Source organism: Arabidopsis thaliana, chromosome 4, assembly GCF_000001735.4.
Source record: "Arabidopsis thaliana chromosome 4, partial sequence".
In the NCBI taxonomy this organism is placed as follows: Eukaryota; Viridiplantae; Streptophyta; class Magnoliopsida; order Brassicales; family Brassicaceae; genus Arabidopsis; species Arabidopsis thaliana.
In genome coordinates, this window is record NC_003075.7 from 12,371,856 (window position 1) to 12,390,076 (window position 18,221).

At 34.3% G+C, this 18,221-nt stretch overlaps 5 protein-coding genes and 2 long non-coding RNA genes across 10 annotated transcripts; 4 read left to right on the plus strand and 3 right to left on the minus strand.

The window, feature by feature from the left end:
- Positions 1-1,059: 1,059 nt before the first annotated feature.
- AT4G07180 lies at positions 1,060-1,598 on the minus strand. The gene is made up of 2 exons (NR_142107.1): positions 1,280-1,598; positions 1,060-1,155 (listed from the first exon to the last, which is right to left on the minus strand). It is a non-coding gene; the product is annotated as an other RNA (long non-coding RNA).
- AT4G07185 lies at positions 1,140-1,563 on the plus strand. The gene has a single exon (NR_142108.1). It is a non-coding gene; the product is annotated as an other RNA (long non-coding RNA).
- Positions 1,599-4,266: 2,668 nt separating the features above from the next.
- Positions 4,267-6,177, plus strand: CRF2 (cytokinin response factor 2). Of its 2 annotated transcripts, NM_202870.1 has the most exons (2): positions 4,339-4,633; positions 4,845-6,167. In NM_202870.1, the coding sequence occupies exon 2, from the start codon at positions 4,896-4,898 to the stop codon at positions 5,925-5,927; it is 1,032 nt and encodes a 343-aa protein (NP_974599.1). In that variant the 5' UTR covers positions 4,339-4,633; positions 4,845-4,895; the 3' UTR covers positions 5,928-6,167. The 2 variants fall into 2 exon arrangements, with proteins under 2 accessions (NP_194106.1, NP_974599.1); NM_118506.3 differs by having other exon boundaries at positions 4,267-6,177.
- A 3,797-nt stretch (positions 6,178-9,974) lies between these two features.
- AT4G23760 (Cox19-like CHCH family protein) lies at positions 9,975-11,186 on the plus strand. Its single transcript, NM_118507.3, has 2 exons — positions 9,975-10,262; positions 10,918-11,186. The coding sequence occupies exons 1-2, from the start codon at positions 9,990-9,992 to the stop codon at positions 10,993-10,995; spliced, it is 351 nt and encodes a 116-aa protein (NP_194107.2). The 5' UTR covers positions 9,975-9,989; the 3' UTR covers positions 10,996-11,186.
- A 122-nt stretch (positions 11,187-11,308) lies between these two features.
- On the minus strand, positions 11,309-12,641 carry AT4G23770 (uncharacterized protein). Of its 2 annotated transcripts, NM_001341630.1 has the most exons (3): positions 12,456-12,641; positions 11,871-12,223; positions 11,309-11,750 (listed from the first exon to the last, which is right to left on the minus strand). In NM_001341630.1, exons 2-3 carry the CDS (start codon positions 12,193-12,195, stop codon positions 11,659-11,661), a joined length of 417 nt encoding a protein of 138 aa, NP_001329693.1. In that variant the 5' UTR covers positions 12,196-12,223; positions 12,456-12,641; the 3' UTR covers positions 11,309-11,658. The 2 variants fall into 2 exon arrangements, with proteins under 2 accessions (NP_001329693.1, NP_194108.2); NM_118508.4 differs by having other exon boundaries at positions 11,871-12,641.
- Positions 12,642-14,088: 1,447 nt separating this feature from the next.
- Positions 14,089-15,327, minus strand: AT4G23780 (uncharacterized protein; the record flags this gene model as incomplete). 2 transcript variants are annotated; one of them, NM_001341631.1, is made up of 3 exons in its annotated part: positions 14,089-14,451; positions 14,530-14,968; positions 15,218-15,327. In NM_001341631.1, the coding sequence occupies 2 exons, from the start codon at positions 14,942-14,944 to the stop codon at positions 14,348-14,350; spliced, it is 519 nt and encodes a 172-aa protein (NP_001320051.1). In that variant the 3' UTR covers positions 14,089-14,347. The 2 variants fall into 2 exon arrangements, with proteins under 2 accessions (NP_001320051.1, NP_001328973.1); NM_001341632.1 differs by lacking the exon at positions 15,218-15,327 and having other exon boundaries at positions 14,179-14,451; positions 14,530-14,944.
- A 448-nt stretch (positions 15,328-15,775) lies between these two features.
- Positions 15,776-18,053, plus strand: TBL24 (TRICHOME BIREFRINGENCE-LIKE 24). The gene is made up of 3 exons (NM_118510.4): positions 15,776-16,231; positions 16,635-16,927; positions 17,022-18,053. Exons 1-3 carry the CDS (start codon positions 16,015-16,017, stop codon positions 17,802-17,804), a joined length of 1,293 nt encoding a protein of 430 aa, NP_194110.2. The 5' UTR covers positions 15,776-16,014; the 3' UTR covers positions 17,805-18,053.
- Positions 18,054-18,221: the final 168 nt, after the last annotated feature.

Genomic DNA, 18,221 nt, shown 5'->3' on the forward strand with positions numbered 1-18,221 from the left:
AATTTATAATATAAGTATATAACCTTGAAATACTTCAACTATTAACGATTTAGTGGAATCAGATTTTAAAATCAATTAATAGCATTTGATAGCATTGGAATGTTATAAACCATATCTAGTAAACCCCCATGTGAGTTTTTGTGGTTTGATTTTTATCGGCTTTTGTGTTTACAATGATATATCATGGGTTTACACTTTACAATGATATACTACTAATTAGTTAAAATTTTGTGCTTTCAAAAGATAATTACAAACACAAAAACTAGTGCATAGTAGTTAAAATTTTAATAGATGATTTGAAAAATTACATAGAGATGTCAGAATTAACTAACTCGCGGTGGTGCACGAGGTACCATGTTAATTATTGTGTAAGAAATCTCGAAGATGTTGCAGTTTCACAAAACCAATGAGTAAATGCCTTTAAATTATTGTCAACAAATAAATGCCTTTAATCAGATCTTTGACAAAAGTGAACTATTAACATAGTGTTTATGTAGGTGTATGTTTTGATCATATTTAGACATAGAAAAGCAATCATCAACCAATAACGAAAAAAACACTTATTTACTCATATTTCTTATATAGTTCTCGGTTTACAAGTGCATGATAAGAAGGTTGAGGCCATAAACCAACTCACGCAACTACAGAAGAATCGTCTGATTACATTCTCTTTTAATTATGTTCTCCTTTTCTTGAATAATTCTAGGTTAAATTAACGCTAATGTGTTCCTGCCCACTGACCAGCGTCACTGAAGCTCTTTCCAGGTACATAATGTACATTCAAACTGGATAATTGGATAATTATTGAATCTTTTACTATTTCTTTAATCATCTTTTATTCTCCTTCTATACATGCGTACGCTTAATCTATGGAAAAATCATTTCACCAATCATGTGTTTTTTTTTCTAATTAACACCAATTATATCTTTAAAACTTTTTTAAAATGTTAATGCCATTGTAGGAAGGAAACTAGGAAGTTAATCTTGAATTGTATTTTCGAACAGACCCTACTTATGTTATTTCCATAAACACTAAAATGACATCATTTCTGTCCTCTTCAAAAATTTTGATCAGAAAACCATTTTTTTCGAAACTGCTATTAAATATTTTGTGAAAAGGTTTTGGATTTTCCCTTCTTCTTCTTTTTTTTTTTCATCTGTCAAAGATTATGGGTTTTATTTTAAATATACAAAAGAAACAAAGTAAAGAGAGAAAAAAAATGGAAACTGAGACGAGGACGTCAGCCGTCACATGACGGGAGGAAATGACCAAGTGGACCTGTGGACGGGAATAGAAGAAAGAAAAGGCTCGAGAAAAGAGAACGGCGCCGTTAGCGAAGTAACGGAGAGAAGAGGAAGATAGGTCCCACGATGGGCCTGAGTGTACCCATCGTCGGTCCAACGAGTGTCTTTGTATTCTTCGACAAATATCCGTACGGTCTCGTTTCTTTGCTTCAAATCAAACTAACCCTTCCTTCTTCTTCTTTGAATATAACACAACATCATCACTTAATATAACACAAAATTTAGATGTATAAGATTTTAGTATACAAATCATCTAGAAATAAATGTTCAGTGACCTTGTAATCTAACATGGCAGAAGAGACAAGACTCACAACCAATAAACATAGTATGCTATAATTAATAATCTAACCAAACATACTGTAAACAAGAAAGAGAGTTGGGAATTATTTTAGTTTTGAAAAAGAGAAAAATATCATAAATTCACCTAAAATTAGTAGAAAGAATTTAAAACTTAATTTGACCCACAAAAAATAATATCTAACACTTCATATATGTTTCCATTATACGTGATGATATTTAAACAGTTTTCCTACAAAAATAAAATAAATGATGTTTCGGTTTTGAATATACGGCAGGTTTAATTATTTCGTTATATGAAAATGATAATCCTAAGCGGCGTGGTCTAACCCACACATTTCTCTTGCGATCCAGTGAAAAAAAAATAAAAGTTTCGATTATCACGTAAAATTTACATTGTGAAATATATCGAGTTTCTATGAACTTATCGTTGTCTCAAGAACTGATGATTAATGATTGTGTAATGATTATTATTTCGTGGACCAACAAATTTTTCATTATCTTAATAATTAGTGCCTATTATTATACTGATTTATTTCCGGAAACGAAATTTTATTTGTTTCGAAATGAGACATATGAAAATAATGTTATGGGATTCCTGAATTACGTGGCTCGAAGTAAATTTTGCTCATCTAGGGTTTGATGCTTAATTATACTGTAGTGATTTAGAATAATCTATTTCACATTTTTCACTCAGCTCTATTGTCTGAGAAATTTTATACCACATTTATTACAACTATATATATTTATCAACTTAAATCTAAAATCTATACATCAATGTTGTCCGGAATATAACATATACATAATACATGATGAATTATAGTATTATACTATAGTTGTTTGTTATGCATGTATTATTCAAAGATTCGAAATTAGTGATACTATATATATGTACATCAGTACATGGTCGAGAGTTTGTTAGATGATATTCACTGCAAATCTACACTAAATATTCATGTGAAAATAATTTTACAAAACGCAGGTAGAGTGTTACATGTTAAACGAGTACGCTTAAACTAGTGCGTACATTGCAGAGTAAAGAAGTTGGACAAAAACTGCATAGCATAAAGGAAGCAAATAAAAAATGAAGGGAAAGACAAGACATAACAAACGGGTACATGGTTCACATACCCTGCGATCAGATTGTTTCGTTCTTTGGTAATGTAGCATGGGCTTCCAATATCTTCTCTATGCAAATTATATTATTATATCAGTACGTTTTTAAACATTTCTGTAATCAAAACTCAAAAATAATAATTCAATATATATGAAAACTAGTTGTACGAAATACAAAGTGTTACCCGATCGTGTCAAAATCAAAAACATTTCAATCATGATTAGGAAACTTAACTCAACCATACGTTACATAGGAAAGTAGATGCTGCATAGTTGACCATTGGTCAAAGTGTTTAACACTTTTAAAGATTTTTAACTTAATAGAGAAAGTAAATTTTTATTCTCTAATTAATTAGAAATGCCAAATATGCTTGTCTTTAAAAATTGTCAGTAAATTAAAGTCACTCTGTTATTATACATTTTATAGTCACATAAAATCTGCAAGCAAATAACAGAAAATTATCAAGTACTCCTAATCATAATTAAGAAGTAGTAATACAATGATTCCAAAAAAAATTACTGTACTTTTTTTTAATGTGTGTGTGTGGCGCAACGTCCTAGATTGTTGTCTGCCACGTTAGCCAGCACCAGCTGTAATAACTAAAAAGTGGCAAGGTTATGACTGGTAAAGGTTAAAACAGTAAAGAACTACGAGCCGTAACGGTCTCTTGTCTTTCTTCTTTTTCACAACGCAACTTGCTTAGGTGAAAGTACGATACTATCCCTGTGGTGAAAAAGAGAACTTCGCACGGAGGTTATGAGATTAATCACCTGCTGTTAATTATAAATTATTGGTTCTGGTCAAAAGTAAGACTGGACCGTGTCTCCGGTGTCACGTGACCTGAATCTCCAATTACGAGGAAATTTTAAAAAATGATTATAGAAGTAATTAGTATTAGTAATACATATGTTTTTCTCTTTGTCAGCTGCCCCATGGAAAGGCACGTCCCAGCCGTTGGATTGGACCCAATTCTGTAATTACACGTGTCGATATCTCAATCGTTTGACTTATGCGGCATTTTGGTTTTGCCAAGCTCGTTTTTTCCGGCTATAATTAGTTTTTGCTAAAAATCAGTCAAAAATTAAGATTTCATTCTAATTTTAAAAAGACAAATTTCCTTGGTCGGCACTAATATCTAATTATCGACCATTAATGTCATGATTCTTATTTGCGTTACAATAATTACTGTCGACACTTGTTGTAGTTCTTAGTTTTTGTTTTTTATCTAGTTTTGTCTCTAAATTTCAATTTCAATTAAGTGTACATTTGGACTGTAACAAGCATAGTTTTGACAATTGTCTTTCATTCATTTCATCATTTGACATCACCAATGAAAAGTTAAAAATCTCTTAACACTAATTATGAAATGTCTTTCATATTCTTGTACATATATATAAAACACTAAACTCAAAGTGTTTAGCAAATAAAAAAGAATTTAGATACAAATGAATCTTGTCCACCTCCCTTAAACAGAAAGAAATATCTTTGTCAAAAGTTTTTTTTATAAGATATTCGAAAATTAAATTAAATACCAAAAAAGAAAGAAAGGAGTAAACACTAATAATATGAGACGTTTCAAAGATCCTATAAAATAGTCACTCTCTACCATTACATGTGCTCTGCCGCTTTTAAATCTCTCATCTTCTTCCTCGTGTCACTCTTTCTCTCACACTCTGCAAAAACATTTTCTTGTCTCTCCTCTGCCCAAATTTTTTTTCTTTCCAGGAATATTTCCTAGAAAAACCCAAGCAAAGCTTTAACCCCTTCCTCCTCCAAAAGTAGCATCTTCCTCTTTTTCTATTTCTCCTTTCCTCTTCTTATCTCTCTCTCGTTTGTGAACGATTCCTTAAGAATATAACCAAAAGCCCTTTTCTCCTTTCTTCAACTTTCCGGGAAAAATCTTCACGCAGCAAGGTTTCTCTCTCGGCTCTCGCAGTGTTTTTCGTGCCTTTTGTTCTTTCTATAAAAAAAAAATTCGCGTCCTTTAAGAAAACTTTTTCCACCTAGAGAAGAAGAAGAGTATCACTCTTGTTGTTCAAGTTTCTCTCTTTAATAAAAAATCCATCTTTATTCTTTGTCTTCTTTCCTTTTTGCTTTCCCTAATCTCTATGTTATAAACACACAGAGAGAAACAAAGTCACAGTCTCGAGTCAAAAACAGAGAATACGAAAGAAAAATGGAAGCGGAGAAGAAAATGGTTCTACCGAGAATCAAATTCACAGAGCACAAAACCAACACGACAACAATCGTATCGGAGTTAACCAACACTCACCAAACCAGGATTCTTCGTATCTCAGTCACTGACCCAGACGCTACTGATTCCTCCAGTGACGACGAAGAAGAAGAACATCAACGCTTTGTCTCTAAACGCCGTCGTGTTAAGAAGTTTGTCAACGAAGTCTATCTCGATTCCGGTGCTGTTGTTACTGGTAGTTGTGGTCAAATGGAGTCGAAGAAGAGACAAAAGAGAGCGGTTAAATCGGAGTCTACTGTTTCTCCGGTTGTTTCAGCGACGACGACTACGACGGGAGAGAAGAAGTTCCGAGGAGTGAGACAGCGTCCATGGGGAAAATGGGCGGCGGAGATAAGAGATCCGTTGAAACGTGTACGGCTCTGGTTAGGTACTTACAACACGGCGGAAGAAGCTGCTATGGTTTACGATAACGCCGCTATTCAGCTTCGTGGTCCCGACGCTCTGACTAATTTCTCAGTCACTCCGACAACAGCGACGGAGAAGAAAGCCCCACCACCGTCTCCGGTGAAGAAGAAGAAGAAGAAAAACAACAAAAGCAAAAAATCCGTTACTGCTTCTTCCTCCATCAGCAGAAGCAGCAGCAACGATTGTCTCTGCTCTCCGGTGTCTGTTCTCCGATCTCCTTTCGCCGTCGACGAATTCTCCGGCATTTCTTCATCACCAGTCGCGGCCGTTGTAGTCAAGGAAGAGCCATCCATGACAACGGTATCTGAAACTTTCTCTGATTTCTCGGCGCCCTTGTTCTCAGATGATGACGTGTTCGATTTCCGGAGCTCAGTGGTTCCCGACTATCTCGGCGGCGATTTATTTGGGGAAGATCTATTCACGGCGGATATGTGTACGGATATGAACTTCGGATTCGATTTCGGATCCGGATTATCCAGCTGGCACATGGAGGACCATTTTCAAGATATCGGGGATCTATTCGGGTCGGATCCTCTTTTAGCTGTTTAATAATATTTTAAATAAATAAATAGTTATACCGGCCGTTACTAAACGGAACCGGAGAAAGTTTTGTATACCGGTGACATAAAATCTCGGTTATGTTCGTAATCTTTTTTTCTTTGTTATATATAAAAATATGAATGAAACTGAATTAATGTAAGTTAATGGTGATAATTATTAACGTTTTAAGTTTTGAAAAATAATTTTCGTCTGTTAACGATAATGGGAGGTCGAGTTTCTTTTTGCTTCCACGTGCTCTGCTCTCTTTATCTCTTTTTAAAAATTTTGGTCGACTGAAAAATTCCTTTATTTGATATAAAAATTCGTTTTTATGTTGTTGTTGTTGGTAGAGGCACGTGTGATCTCACGTGATGAGAACAATTGAAAAGCTTTTGCATCTAGTTTTTGTTTTCTTAAGGCTAATCATATCATTTTCGAAAGGCTAATAATAATTTATTGTTACACGATTACAAGCTAATAATCCAAAGTCCAAAAACTAGTTTCTTGAAATAAAAATAGTGTGATATGCCAGGTAGATTGAGACTAGATACGAAGAAGGAGAATCTAAGTTGATTTGAAATATGGCACATCATAAAACTATATTTTGGCAGTTTATACAAAAATTCAGAAGAAAATGAGTAAAATATAAAAATCTCATGAGGATTAAATGAAAGAAGCAGTTGGGGTAGTTGATTGTCTAGAGCACTTGAATCTCACTCTGTTTTAACAGTTTCTATAATAGTACGATGTAACTATGGTTGTATTGTTATGCACGCATAAATCAACTTTAGTTTTATGGTTTTATACTAAGCCATATTGTGTAAATCTAATCGTCCTGAATAATTAGAGTATGTTCATAATTGTTTTTTGTCCTTTTATTGTTTCATTGTTATTTAGGAATAGGGATGTTACGATGGGTCAAGCTGGTCCATGCCTTGGTTTGGTTCGATCTGGTTCTTGATTGATTTTGGCCAGCGGATACCAAGTGAACCATCAATTGCAAAATGTTACTACCTGTCTATGTCAATATCTCTGTTCAGGCTCGGGCCAGCTTGCTTTTGCATGATTTTGGTCCACCACACCATGGTCTTATTTAAGGGTTGATAGAGCTTGTATGATCAGTACCTTTAAGGTGTGATTCTCGAAGAATTGTTGAGATGATTTACTTTCTTTCATGCATTGCTGCTTGGTTTGCTTATTTGTTTTTTTCAATTAGTTATCTCAAAAATATCTCTAAAATTTATAACCTTGTGAGAAGCTAAGGTTATTGTCTCACGAAGCAAGCAGTGTTCGACCTAGATGGATGGTAATCGTTTCTATCTTGTGGCTCTATTCCAATGGTTTACTATTTTTCCTAAATACCACTTTGTTTTCAATCCGAAATTTATACCACGTTACAAAAAAAACTTTCATAGAGACTTAGAGAGTGTGTTGTTTGATAAACCTTTCGTGTATTTTTTTTTTTTTTTTAATTATTATTTTAAAACTCTACGTAAACAATTTTAATCGCCATTTCTGAGAAAACTCAAAAGCAATAACCGATGTAATTGATAAAATAAAAATAAAAAATAACATTAAAAAGATTGAAAATACAGAGGAGATGCAGGGAAAAGAGCTGACGACACGTAGGCTAGAGCCGCAACTACTCGAGAAAGAGCATTGTCGTGTCGCTTTCGTTAAATACTACTGTACTATCTTTTTCTCTGCCCGTAAGGTTGGTTCAGAGGCTACTACATTTCTCAGGCCTTTTTTTTTTGGTTCTATATAAAACGTGAACTTAATTTCATGAGAAATTAAATATTTCCGACAATCTCAAAAATTACCCATGCAACTTGCTGATTATAATATTTTACGAGGAAGAAAATAGATATCGAAATGCTTTCAAACATTAATTACGTACACAATTCAATGACGTACGGCTATTATAAGAATCTAGATGCATAACTATATAGTAATATGTAGATACGAAAAAATGCGAAGTATTTAATACTTTGGGCCCCTCTTCCCAAAATGTTCATGTGAATTTCGTGATTATTCATGCATACTCATCAATAGACAATATGTAATGTCCATTCTATAAAATACTACATTTTAATCTTCGAGCTATAGAAGTATTTCAAGAATCATCAAGATAAAGAGAACAATTAAGAACTCAATCAAATTAAGGAAAAAAAATAAACAGTTTGCAGTGATTCACTAAATTGATAATTCAAATCTTGTGTGGGTTCAAACTTCAAATATTGGGCCGGGGGGTATTAAAGAGGTTTGTTGCATTTATATTTCGTTTATTCAAAAAACAAAAATAGTAAACAATCACATGACTTTTCCAGTGCCCTTTCCTAAATTCGTAAGGCTTGGCTTCAAGATGGTCATGGCCCATAGATGTATGCATATACACAATCATACATATACTATATAATGTATTGGTGTCCCCTCATGCAAAGATTTTGTTTGTCACAAAATTCCAGAGCTCTTTTACAAGATTTATGCCAAAAGATAAATGGGGACCTTTCATGAGAGATCTTCTCCATGATTTTCTAATTATAGTACTTTATAATATATCATGATAAACAAATCTTTGTGACACATTCAAGTATTCAACAGTCTGATACTTGGTAGAGAAGTAGAAAATTTAGAAGGTAAGAAAGAAAGAACATGGTAAAAGCAATTCTAACCATTCACGTCATGAGTTATATGATCTAGCTAACGTTCTCTAACTGTGTATTAACGACCATAACTACGATGACGCGTCTCAGATATGAAAATGGTACGGCTTTAGGATCCCGTGGTCCATCGAATCTTGACCGTCCACTTGGGTGGGGGCGTAATACCTGTTGGGCCATTGGATAAGCTTTTGTGGAATGGTGGAAATGAAACCAAGTGTTTCTTAGATCTTAAGAGTTATTGCCAAAAACCAATTTGTGAACCGGATCAAACCAGGATTCTGTTATATGTACCGGTCGGTCAACGACTGTCTTGGCCAAAACCCAAAAGGACATGGTTTCAAACTTTCAACGGATGTTTGACTTCTTACTGGTAAATCCTTTCCGTATGCATTATGCCTTATTCCGTATTTATTCCGTATTTTAGTTTGGTCTATCATCAGCCATTATATGTCTTTCACGTCCTGATGACATATTGATCTTGACTGAGATTTAGCAGAGATGTACATACGATAGTTTTGAAATGTTTTAAGAATGAATTCTGCATTAATTTTTCGTTAAGATACAAAGTTTTACACAATACATTATCTAAACCCATGATTCAATATAGAATTAGTTTTACTCAACCGACATTCTAATATAATCAAAAATTTGATGTGTGGTCGGATAGTGTACATATTTACATGGTCAAGATAAGCATACAAACCGTACAAATTAGAGGCATTAACATATATAGAGAATGTGGATAGTAAAAATACATGTGGAATAGAAAGTGAGTGAGACAGTGTCTCATGAAAAGTGGCAGAGACACATTAATAAATACATTAAAAGAAGGACCAACAAAGAAATTAAATGATGTCTAATTCATCTTCATATTTCACGTACCATTTCTCGTGCCATTCCCATGCACTTAACATGTTTGCTCTGCTTCTCCCTTTCAATTTTACTGAACTAACCTTCCAACTACCTTTTCGGTTATCTTCTCCATAATGTAACAATCTAATTTGAGTGTGAATATTGTACCATATAGGTGTTATAACGTTACTAGTTTTGTGACGATGGTCACGGCTTTAATAACATCATAAATATCCCCGAGATTTTGTGTGTGTTCCTCTATAAGAATTGGTGATCATGTAGCGAGTACTAATCAGCTTTTGATCAAAGTTAATGTTGTTAATATGTGATGGTTTGTGTAATCAACGTTTCAATATTATGTACAATTATTTAAATTATTGTGTTTCTTCTATACTACATCGTCATTCATTAATTTTTTTGACGATCTATCATCTACCAACCATCCACGACTATAATTGTATGTATATCAAATATTGTTCTGATAGTCAAAACATTATGGGCTAATTAAGAAGTTTGAACAAGAGTTAAAGAAAGCTTAAAAGGGCTTTGATGAATGAACTCAGATGGGCTTTATGGCCCATTAAAGATTTTGTTCTTTTTTGAGTCGTCGCCCCCGAGATCGTGGGTGATCCGTCTCACTGGAAACATCTTTGTCTCTCTGAGAAACCCCTCTTTAGGGTTTATACCTTCAATGGAGAAACAGAGTACTCAACCAATTTGCGGCCAAGAGGCTCTCCAACTTCTCAATTGCGTCGCGGAGTCTCCTTTCGATCAAGAGAAATGCGTCCGATTTTTGCAATCTCTCAGAGAATGCGTTCTATCAAAGGTTGGTTTTTTATCGCTCTAATTACTGATCTACGAGCTCGTGATTCATTTTTTTTTTATAAGTCAGTTGAATTTTTAGGACAAGGTATCTAAATTTTAAAATTCTATCATCGATCGATCAAGATATATCGAATCGTTATTGTCACTTATGCTTTATGACAATTTTGGAGCTGCTCTTGGTCTCTCATAGAAAACTTTTGAGAAATTATCACATTTTTTTCTACTACTGAGTAATGAATATGTAAATGCCAAGTTATTGGTGGAGCATTTGGAGCTTTACTTGATACATCTGTGTTAATAACTCTGTGGTTACACTTAACAGTTTCTGAGTGATTGTCATAGACACTAGGTTACTCTAAGCTAATACCCTTACTCTCGAGAAAAGTAGAAACAATGCAATGATGATTCTTGAGAAACTACAGATTTTCTTGTGGAAGCCATTAGAGAATGAGAAAGCTCACTATTAGTCTCTTTTTATAGGTAGCAATCAAAGTAGGAACTGGTTTTGTTCCCATTCTTGGTCTTGATCTTGATGGGTTATAACTTTTATGCGTAACATGGATCCTTACAGAATCACGTTTAAGTGCAAACTAGTGAAATCTCTCTATTTCTCATTGAAGTTTTTGGCTTTTTGTTTTGAACAATGAATGTTACAGAAAGTAAAGAAGTTCTCGATACCGAGTCAAGATCACGACTCTGAGGGAGCAGCTTCAGCTACAAAGAGACCTTCATAACGTTCTTTGTTCCGATTTTCTTTTATCGTTTGAGTTGTAATCATGTAATTGATTTTAATGTCATGCCTTGGATTCATAAGCTGGGTCATGCCTTGTTTCCCCTTTGTTGTCTTGTATGTTGAATATTGCAAACTCTAAAGAGCATATTTATAAGAAGAAATAAAAGTTTCTACATTTGACTTTCCCTCTTATTTTGGCTAATCTCTCATCCTCGATCGCTAACTTATTCAAATCATCTGTTGCAAACTACTTCTTTACTACCGTGTTGTCGATTTCATTCGTACAGATTATCTTTTTCGTTGATCAGATTCTCTTATTGCTCATCATCTTCAGATATTCATTAAAGAACACAGAACATGTTCAATCACTAAACTAATTCTTTTTCAACGGTTTATGGAACAATGTGAGAGTAGATTTAAGATGGAATCTGCTTCTCTTACTACCTTATTATGTGATACTAAATCCACTTAACATACTAACTTTCATATCTTAATCTCCTTACTCCAATAGCAAGAACAATGCAGCGGATATTCATAGTCATATACACCTACTAGAAATAAAAGCAACAAGAACTACTAACTTAAAAAGATTTGAAATTTCCCATTATCACCACTTCTGACTCTGTGCTTCTTCTCCATCTCCTAAATTGATTTCAGATCTTGATCAAAGAATGAAGTGGTCATGATCTGATGAGTTAATGAGTCTTCCTTTTCTTTGTCTTCGGTTTCCATCATCGTCCTCACTAGTCGACATATCTGCATAGAGATTTAGTCAGAGAACATGGTTTGATAGAGTAAGTGGACACACCACATATCAAAAACACTAAAATATCCCTCTTTGATAACTATTCTTCACATTAGGTCTATTTGCACTACCTGAATCCACACCGGTTTGAACATCAACAGACATTATGTATTCGATACTCCTTTCGACAGTCTTTAGCTTCTTCTCCATTTCACCAAACTTGTTCTCCCACTTTTCAATCACTTCCTTCTTCTCCAATGCTTCTTTTTGCTTAGTCACCAGATCTTCAACAGTGAATCCATGAGTTTTCTCTAGCAACTCGAGCGTTTTAATTAGGCTCTCATGCTCTATCACCAGACTCTCATACTTGTCTTTCAAAATCATGTGTTCAGCAAATGAAACATTTTCACACGATTTGTTGTACTTGTTCACCAATTGGTCCAAACGACTAGACATTGTTGTCTTTAATCAATTCAAGATTAACCTGATTAACAAAAAAAATTGGAAATGTGTCCTTAAAAAGAGAAACTTTAAAATCTACAAAACCCTAAAACTCAGATCTTTATTGAGCAACCAAAAACAAAACTAAAATGTTAGAGACAGTCCACAAGATTCGGTCTTTCTCAAACGGATTCACACCATTTTTGTCCTAAACCCAAACCGGAACCAAAAGAAACAGAGAAAAAAAGGATTTATTTTTCCTGAGAAAATCTTACTCGGAAAAGAAAAAAGTCGATCTTTTTCTCAGTTACAAAGAAAGGAGCTCGGGTCGATGATAGAGACTACGCGACAAAGATGGAATCGTATCAATGGAACCCTAGAAAACAGAGAGCGGGAAAAGGCGAGACGAGTGTTTAGTAACGAAGAAGATGATACTTTATTTCATTTTCCTTGTTCAAAAATAATATTTAAGTTTTAATCTCCACCACTCATTTAGCCAAGTGGCCCAAGCCCATCTTCACCAGTTGATACACTCTTCTTGTCTCCTTCAACTTTACTTTAGTGATTGGTTTTAGTGATTAACCATATTCCAGATTTTATATGCAGAGACTTAGGGTCCGAATGGTAACCGCTGTTTTTGTTGTGCGGGGAAAGCGTTATTACACTGCGGTACGGTTCAACTGCGGTACGTGCGGAAGAAATATATTTGCAGAATTAGTGCGGTTTGTACAAAATAAACGGTACAAAATAATGTTTGATTGGTGAAAAAAACTACTTGCAGTGCGGATTATAAATTATATATATATATATTAATTAATTATTTTTTTGTGTTAATAAATAAACAATAACAAATATTTATAAACTACTAACACAAAAATTGATCAAAATATAAATTTAATTTTATAACAAACATATCGTTACATGTGTTGACTAATTTCATCATAAAAATATTTAAAAAATATTATTTATTAATTTGATTTTCCCATAACATATTTGTAATATTGTCTCTTATTTGCGTCATATGTTTTTTATTTGTTATCTCTGTTACTTCTATGTCATCTAAATCATGATCAAAATCTCTATTATTTTTATTTGTCTCTGTTATTACATTTGCAAAATCTGCATCTGAAAAGTTTGAAATTATGTAATCTCATTATAGCCATTACCACTTTTTTTTTAATACGAACATTATATTTTGAAAAATCAGAAAGAATCCTCCATTTTTTTTTCCAAACTCCAAAAGTTCTCTATATAATAGAACCTAAAGAAAAGTATGATGATGTCGAAAAAAGAGAGAGAAAAAAAAAGACAGGTTATAATAAAGCGAAAGAAAAGTTTAGATATGTTTATTTGGGTAAAAAATTATATATATAATTATAAAAATGCTTCTAATAATTAAAAAATACAATAAAACATATGTGTAAAATTTACTGCGGAATTGGTTGGACCGCATGATTATGGAAGTTTGTTGTTTTCAAAAGCGGTCTGTAAGTTTTTAGCTTATTTTGAAAAACGCGAATAGTGTTTTGATAGAAAAGTAAAAAACGTGTATATGTAATAATTAATGGTGATTGGTAACAATAGTGCGGTTTTTCGAATTAGGTGTTGAAATCCGCAATTTTTGTGTCGCCAATCACAACCTTATATACAATACCTTTGCTTGAAGACCTTTCCGTTTGAAGAATGCTTTGAGGGCAATACTGGAGTTAATCCCTCTCTTGTTGAAGCACTCTATGATTGCAGAAGTAGAGTGCACTTGGATCAAAAAAGGTACAAAGTCAAAAAACATCATTTTGAGGCCAAAAAAAAATGAGGACCTTGTACTTCCCTGTCCTAAGCTATAATCATCTCTATCTTCCAAGAGGAATAAACTTATCATCAGATTCAATGAATATCATAAACTAGCTAGTTATTTCAATTTTTGTTTAGTTGTTACTATATAGAACAATCTGAAAGTAGATTAATGATGCAAGCTGCTTCTCTTACAACTTTGTGTTGGGCTAAATCACTTATTACACAGTTACACTACAAACTTTCATATCTTATCAACCCTCCTAGTCCATCAGAGAGACTCATAGTCATCTACTTCTACTAACTTCCAAAGATTTTGAAACTTCCAGTTTCACCACCACATCTGACATTGTGCTTCTCCATCTCCACATCTTGATCACAATATGAAGGAGTACTCTAAATTCTTATGTGATGAGTTACAGTTTCCTACATTGCTTTCACTTTGGGTTCTTTCATCGTCGTCACTAATCTCTATCACATCTGCAAATAGAAACATGTTTAGTTTATGTAATGCTAACACATTTAGTTAGACACATATCAAAAAACACTTAAAATTACCCTCTTGTGATTCAAACTTGTTCACATTACGTTTGTCTGCAACTCTTGCACCACTTGGTCCTGAACTCATACCATTCATCACAGTTTCTTCACAAGACTTTAAGTATTCAAGATCCTTATCAAGCATCTCTTGCATCTTCTTCCTTTCACCAATCTCCTTGTCAAACTTTTCAATCTCTTCTTTCCCAACCAATGCTTCTCGCTGCTTCTTCTTCACTAAATCCTCTAATGTGATTTCGTGCTTCTCTATAAGCTCGAGTGTTTTGATTAGGGTTTCATGTTCTTTCACCAGATTCTCGTGCTCTGTCACCAAACTCTCATATTTCTCTTTCCAAATCTCGTGTTGAGCTAGTGGAACATTATCGGAAAATTTGTTATTGCTGTTCTTCTCCGATTGGTTCCCAAGACTAGACATTGGTGTTCAAGTTCAAGCTTAAGCCTGTAAATAACACAAAATACACAAAACCACAAAGATTTTCTGAGAAATCACTCGCAAATTAGAAACTTTCACACAGTCTCACTCTACAAAAACCCTAAACCCCAAATCTCCACTGAGCTACCAAAACTAAAATGTTCGCAAAAAATCGAAAGATTCAGACTTTCTCAAAAGTATTCCTATCAGTTTCTCCCAAATGCAAACTGAAAACTAAAGAAACAGAGAAAAGGAGTTTTCCCGAGAAAATCTTACTCGGAAAGTAAAATTGCTGATCTTTTCTCGATCACAGAGAAATAAGCTCGGTTAGATGAGAGAAATTGTGCAGAAAAGGTCGAATCGTAACAATGGAACACAGATTAATGAGCCCTAGAAAACAGAGAGCGGGAAAAGACGAAAGCAGAGAGTGGAAACGTTAACGAAGAAGATGGATAGTTAACTAAATTAATTATCATTATTCAAAAATTAATATTTATTTTAGTCCCAAATCATTAGCCCAGCGGCCCAAGCCCATTATCAATCAAACACCAAGTATTGCTGTCTGAACTCTTTTTTTGCCTTTCCTTGTTTTCTACTCTTTCCATGTTAATTAATTACACTTCTGGTCTCCTAATTAGGTGATCCTTCATATCAATGGATTTGAATGTATTTATATGAGATGATATTGATCATAAATGTCTGAAAATGTGCTTCAAGTTTTGGAAAAAGATGTATAACAATATCGTTAAAAAATTTACAAATCTGAGTATTTTAGTGTAATTAAACTAACTAACTAAGGAAATCCTTTTATAAAATAGTGTTTGAAGGAATTGAAACAAACATTATATCACCAGTCTGGTTAATTGTGTGATATAAACAGATTAATAGATTAATACGTCTCTATTCATTATTTTACTGTATGGTTCTTTTTTAGAAATGGTCGAATGATTTAGTAACATATAATAAAGAAAAGTCCCCAGAGCTTTGGTCGGTCGAATAAACATAACACACAAATACCAAAAAGGCAAAAACAACTCACTGAACTGTTTGCATATCTTCATCTTCTTCTTGAGATGAAGTTGAAGTTGTCATCAATCTCCATGAATCATAAGAATGTGCTTCTCATCAAGCTCATCTCCGCTATTCTGATATCTTTTTTCGCGTTCCGTCTCTTCATTCTCCACTCCAGCGAGTTTTCTCCAATCTTTGCGTCGGTCACCGGAAAATTCGAAGCTCGGTTTCTGCCGCCGGAGATTATCGTACCGGAAAATGAAGATCTGATTCCTCAAGGTAAGATCAGTTATTTAGAAAGCAAAAGTATTTGACTTCTATGTGTATTGTCCACTGTGTTTGACTGTTTGTGACTAAACCTTGTTTTGTGAGCACAATTATGATTTATGAGATCTAAGGGTTTTGGATCTACAAGATTTAAAGCTCTGTTTACGTTTTTTTTTAGATTGTGGTTTAGAGAATAGAAAAAAGGAAATGACAATTCATGGATCTTGCTCTTCTAATTTAAAGTTATTCTTGTGGTGACTTGTATCATTTGATAAGTGATGCTAATTAGCTGCAATGTTCAAAGACTGGTTTCTAATAAATTGATCTTGGACTAGTGTTACAACATTTTGTATCAAAGTTGATCTCACATTGAGACTTAATTTTTTTTTTGGGTGGTTGTTGTTTCTTGAATCAGATATTGAAGTAGAGAAGTGTGATCTTTTCGCCGGAAAATGGATCCCAGATTCAGTAGGACCAATCTACACAAACAAATCATGCGGATCACTCATTGACGGTCACCAAAATTGTATCACCAATGGCCGGCCTGACTTAGATTTTCTCTACTGGAAATGGAAACCTCATGACTGTTTGTTACCACGTTTTGACCCTAGAAGATTTCTTCAACTTATGAGGCATAAATCTTGGGCATTTATTGGTGACTCCATATCTCGTAACCACGTCGAATCACTGCTTTGTATGCTCTCTACGGTATAACACTTGCTTGCTTTTAACATATCTTTGTTTCGACTTTTTTTACTTTTCAAGTTCTTGAGAAACTCATTTTTGTTTGGGGTCTCTCCAGATTGAAGAACCGGTTGAAGTATACCATGACATGGAGTACAAATCAAAACGTTGGCATTTCCCTTTACATAACCTTACTGTATCCAACATATGGTCGCCATTTCTTGTTCAAGCCGCTATTTTCGAAGATTCTAACGGTGTCTCGACCGCTTCTGTTCAGCTACATCTTGATAGACTCGATGAGACATGGACCAGTCTCATGCCTAGCTTCGACTATGCGATCATCTCAACCGGTAAATGGTTTCTTAAATCCGCAATTTACCACGAAAATGCAAAACTCGTCGGTTGCCATAACTGTCAGGAAAAACCTCACATAGAAGAGTTAGGATTCGACTATGCTTATAACGCATCGCTGCATAATGTCATGGACTTTCTAGCAGCTGAAGATAACAGTAAAGGCACGGTTTTCTTTCGGACTTCGACTCCCGATCATTTCCAAAACGGGGAATGGCATAGTGGCGGGACGTGTAAGCAAACAGAGCCGGTGAGCGATGAGGAGATTGAGATTAAGGATGTACATAAGATACTAAAAGATATTGAGATTGATCAGTTCAAGAGGGCGGTTAGAGAGAAGACTAACCAGGACGGTGGGAATCTAAAGCTTTTGGATTTCACCCGGATGTTGCTGACCCGACCGGACGGTCATCCGGGTGAGTACCGACAGTTCAGGCCGTTTGATAAAGACAAAAATGCAAAGGTACAGAACGATTGTTTGCATTGGTGCTTGCCTGGTCCGTTTGATTACTTGAATGATGTTATATTGGAGACTATAGTAAATGGCTGAGAGGCACACAAAATGTGATTGGTACATGGCCAGTGGAAAACCGGTTCTATGGAAATAAATAGACTAATACTGAACAAATTTGTGTGAATTGGAAACATGTAAAATTATGTAAGAAAAATTGAGATAATGTGATATTGATTCTTGGGAGCTAGCCGGTGAAGGAAGCATAACCGGTTTGGTAATTGAGTTAATTTTTTCCGGTTTTGTAAAATCATTATTTATGTTTTTTTCTGTTTACACCAGATTTTGTCCGGTTGAAATCGGTTTAGATCTCACTGATAAAGTGATAAGAGTTAACATTTCTTAAAGATAAACAAAATCCCTCAAAAAAGGAAATTAAAGAAATATTCTTCCAACTGTTGAAAATTCAAAAAGATTAACAATTTACAAATATATCCTCGGACGCCAAAGAAGTAT

Bases quoted from the DNA above. Each gene is read 5' to 3' on its own strand.
- CRF2 (NM_118506.3), top strand. From the start codon at position 4,896: ATGGAAGCGGAGAAGAAAATGGTTCTACCGAGAATCAAATTCACAGAG.
- AT4G23760 (NM_118507.3), top strand. From the start codon at position 9,990: ATGAACTCAGATGGGCTTTATGGCCCATTAAAGATTTTGTTCTTTTTT. The intron at 10,263-10,917 runs GTTGGTTTTTTA...TGAATGTTACAG, and splicing joins GAGAATGCGTTCTATCAAAG to AAAGTAAAGAAGTTCTCGAT.
- AT4G23770 (NM_001341630.1), bottom strand. From the start codon at position 12,195: ATGTCTAGTCGTTTGGACCAATTGGTGAACAAGTACAACAAATCGTGT. The intron at 11,751-11,870 runs GTAGTGCAAATA...ATCTCTATGCAG, and splicing joins TCAAACCGGTGTGGATTCAG to ATATGTCGACTAGTGAGGAC.
- TBL24 (NM_118510.4), top strand. From the start codon at position 16,015: ATGAAGTTGAAGTTGTCATCAATCTCCATGAATCATAAGAATGTGCTT. The intron at 16,232-16,634 runs GTAAGATCAGTT...TTCTTGAATCAG, and splicing joins TGAAGATCTGATTCCTCAAG to ATATTGAAGTAGAGAAGTGT. The intron at 16,928-17,021 runs GTATAACACTTG...GGGTCTCTCCAG, and splicing joins TGCTTTGTATGCTCTCTACG to ATTGAAGAACCGGTTGAAGT.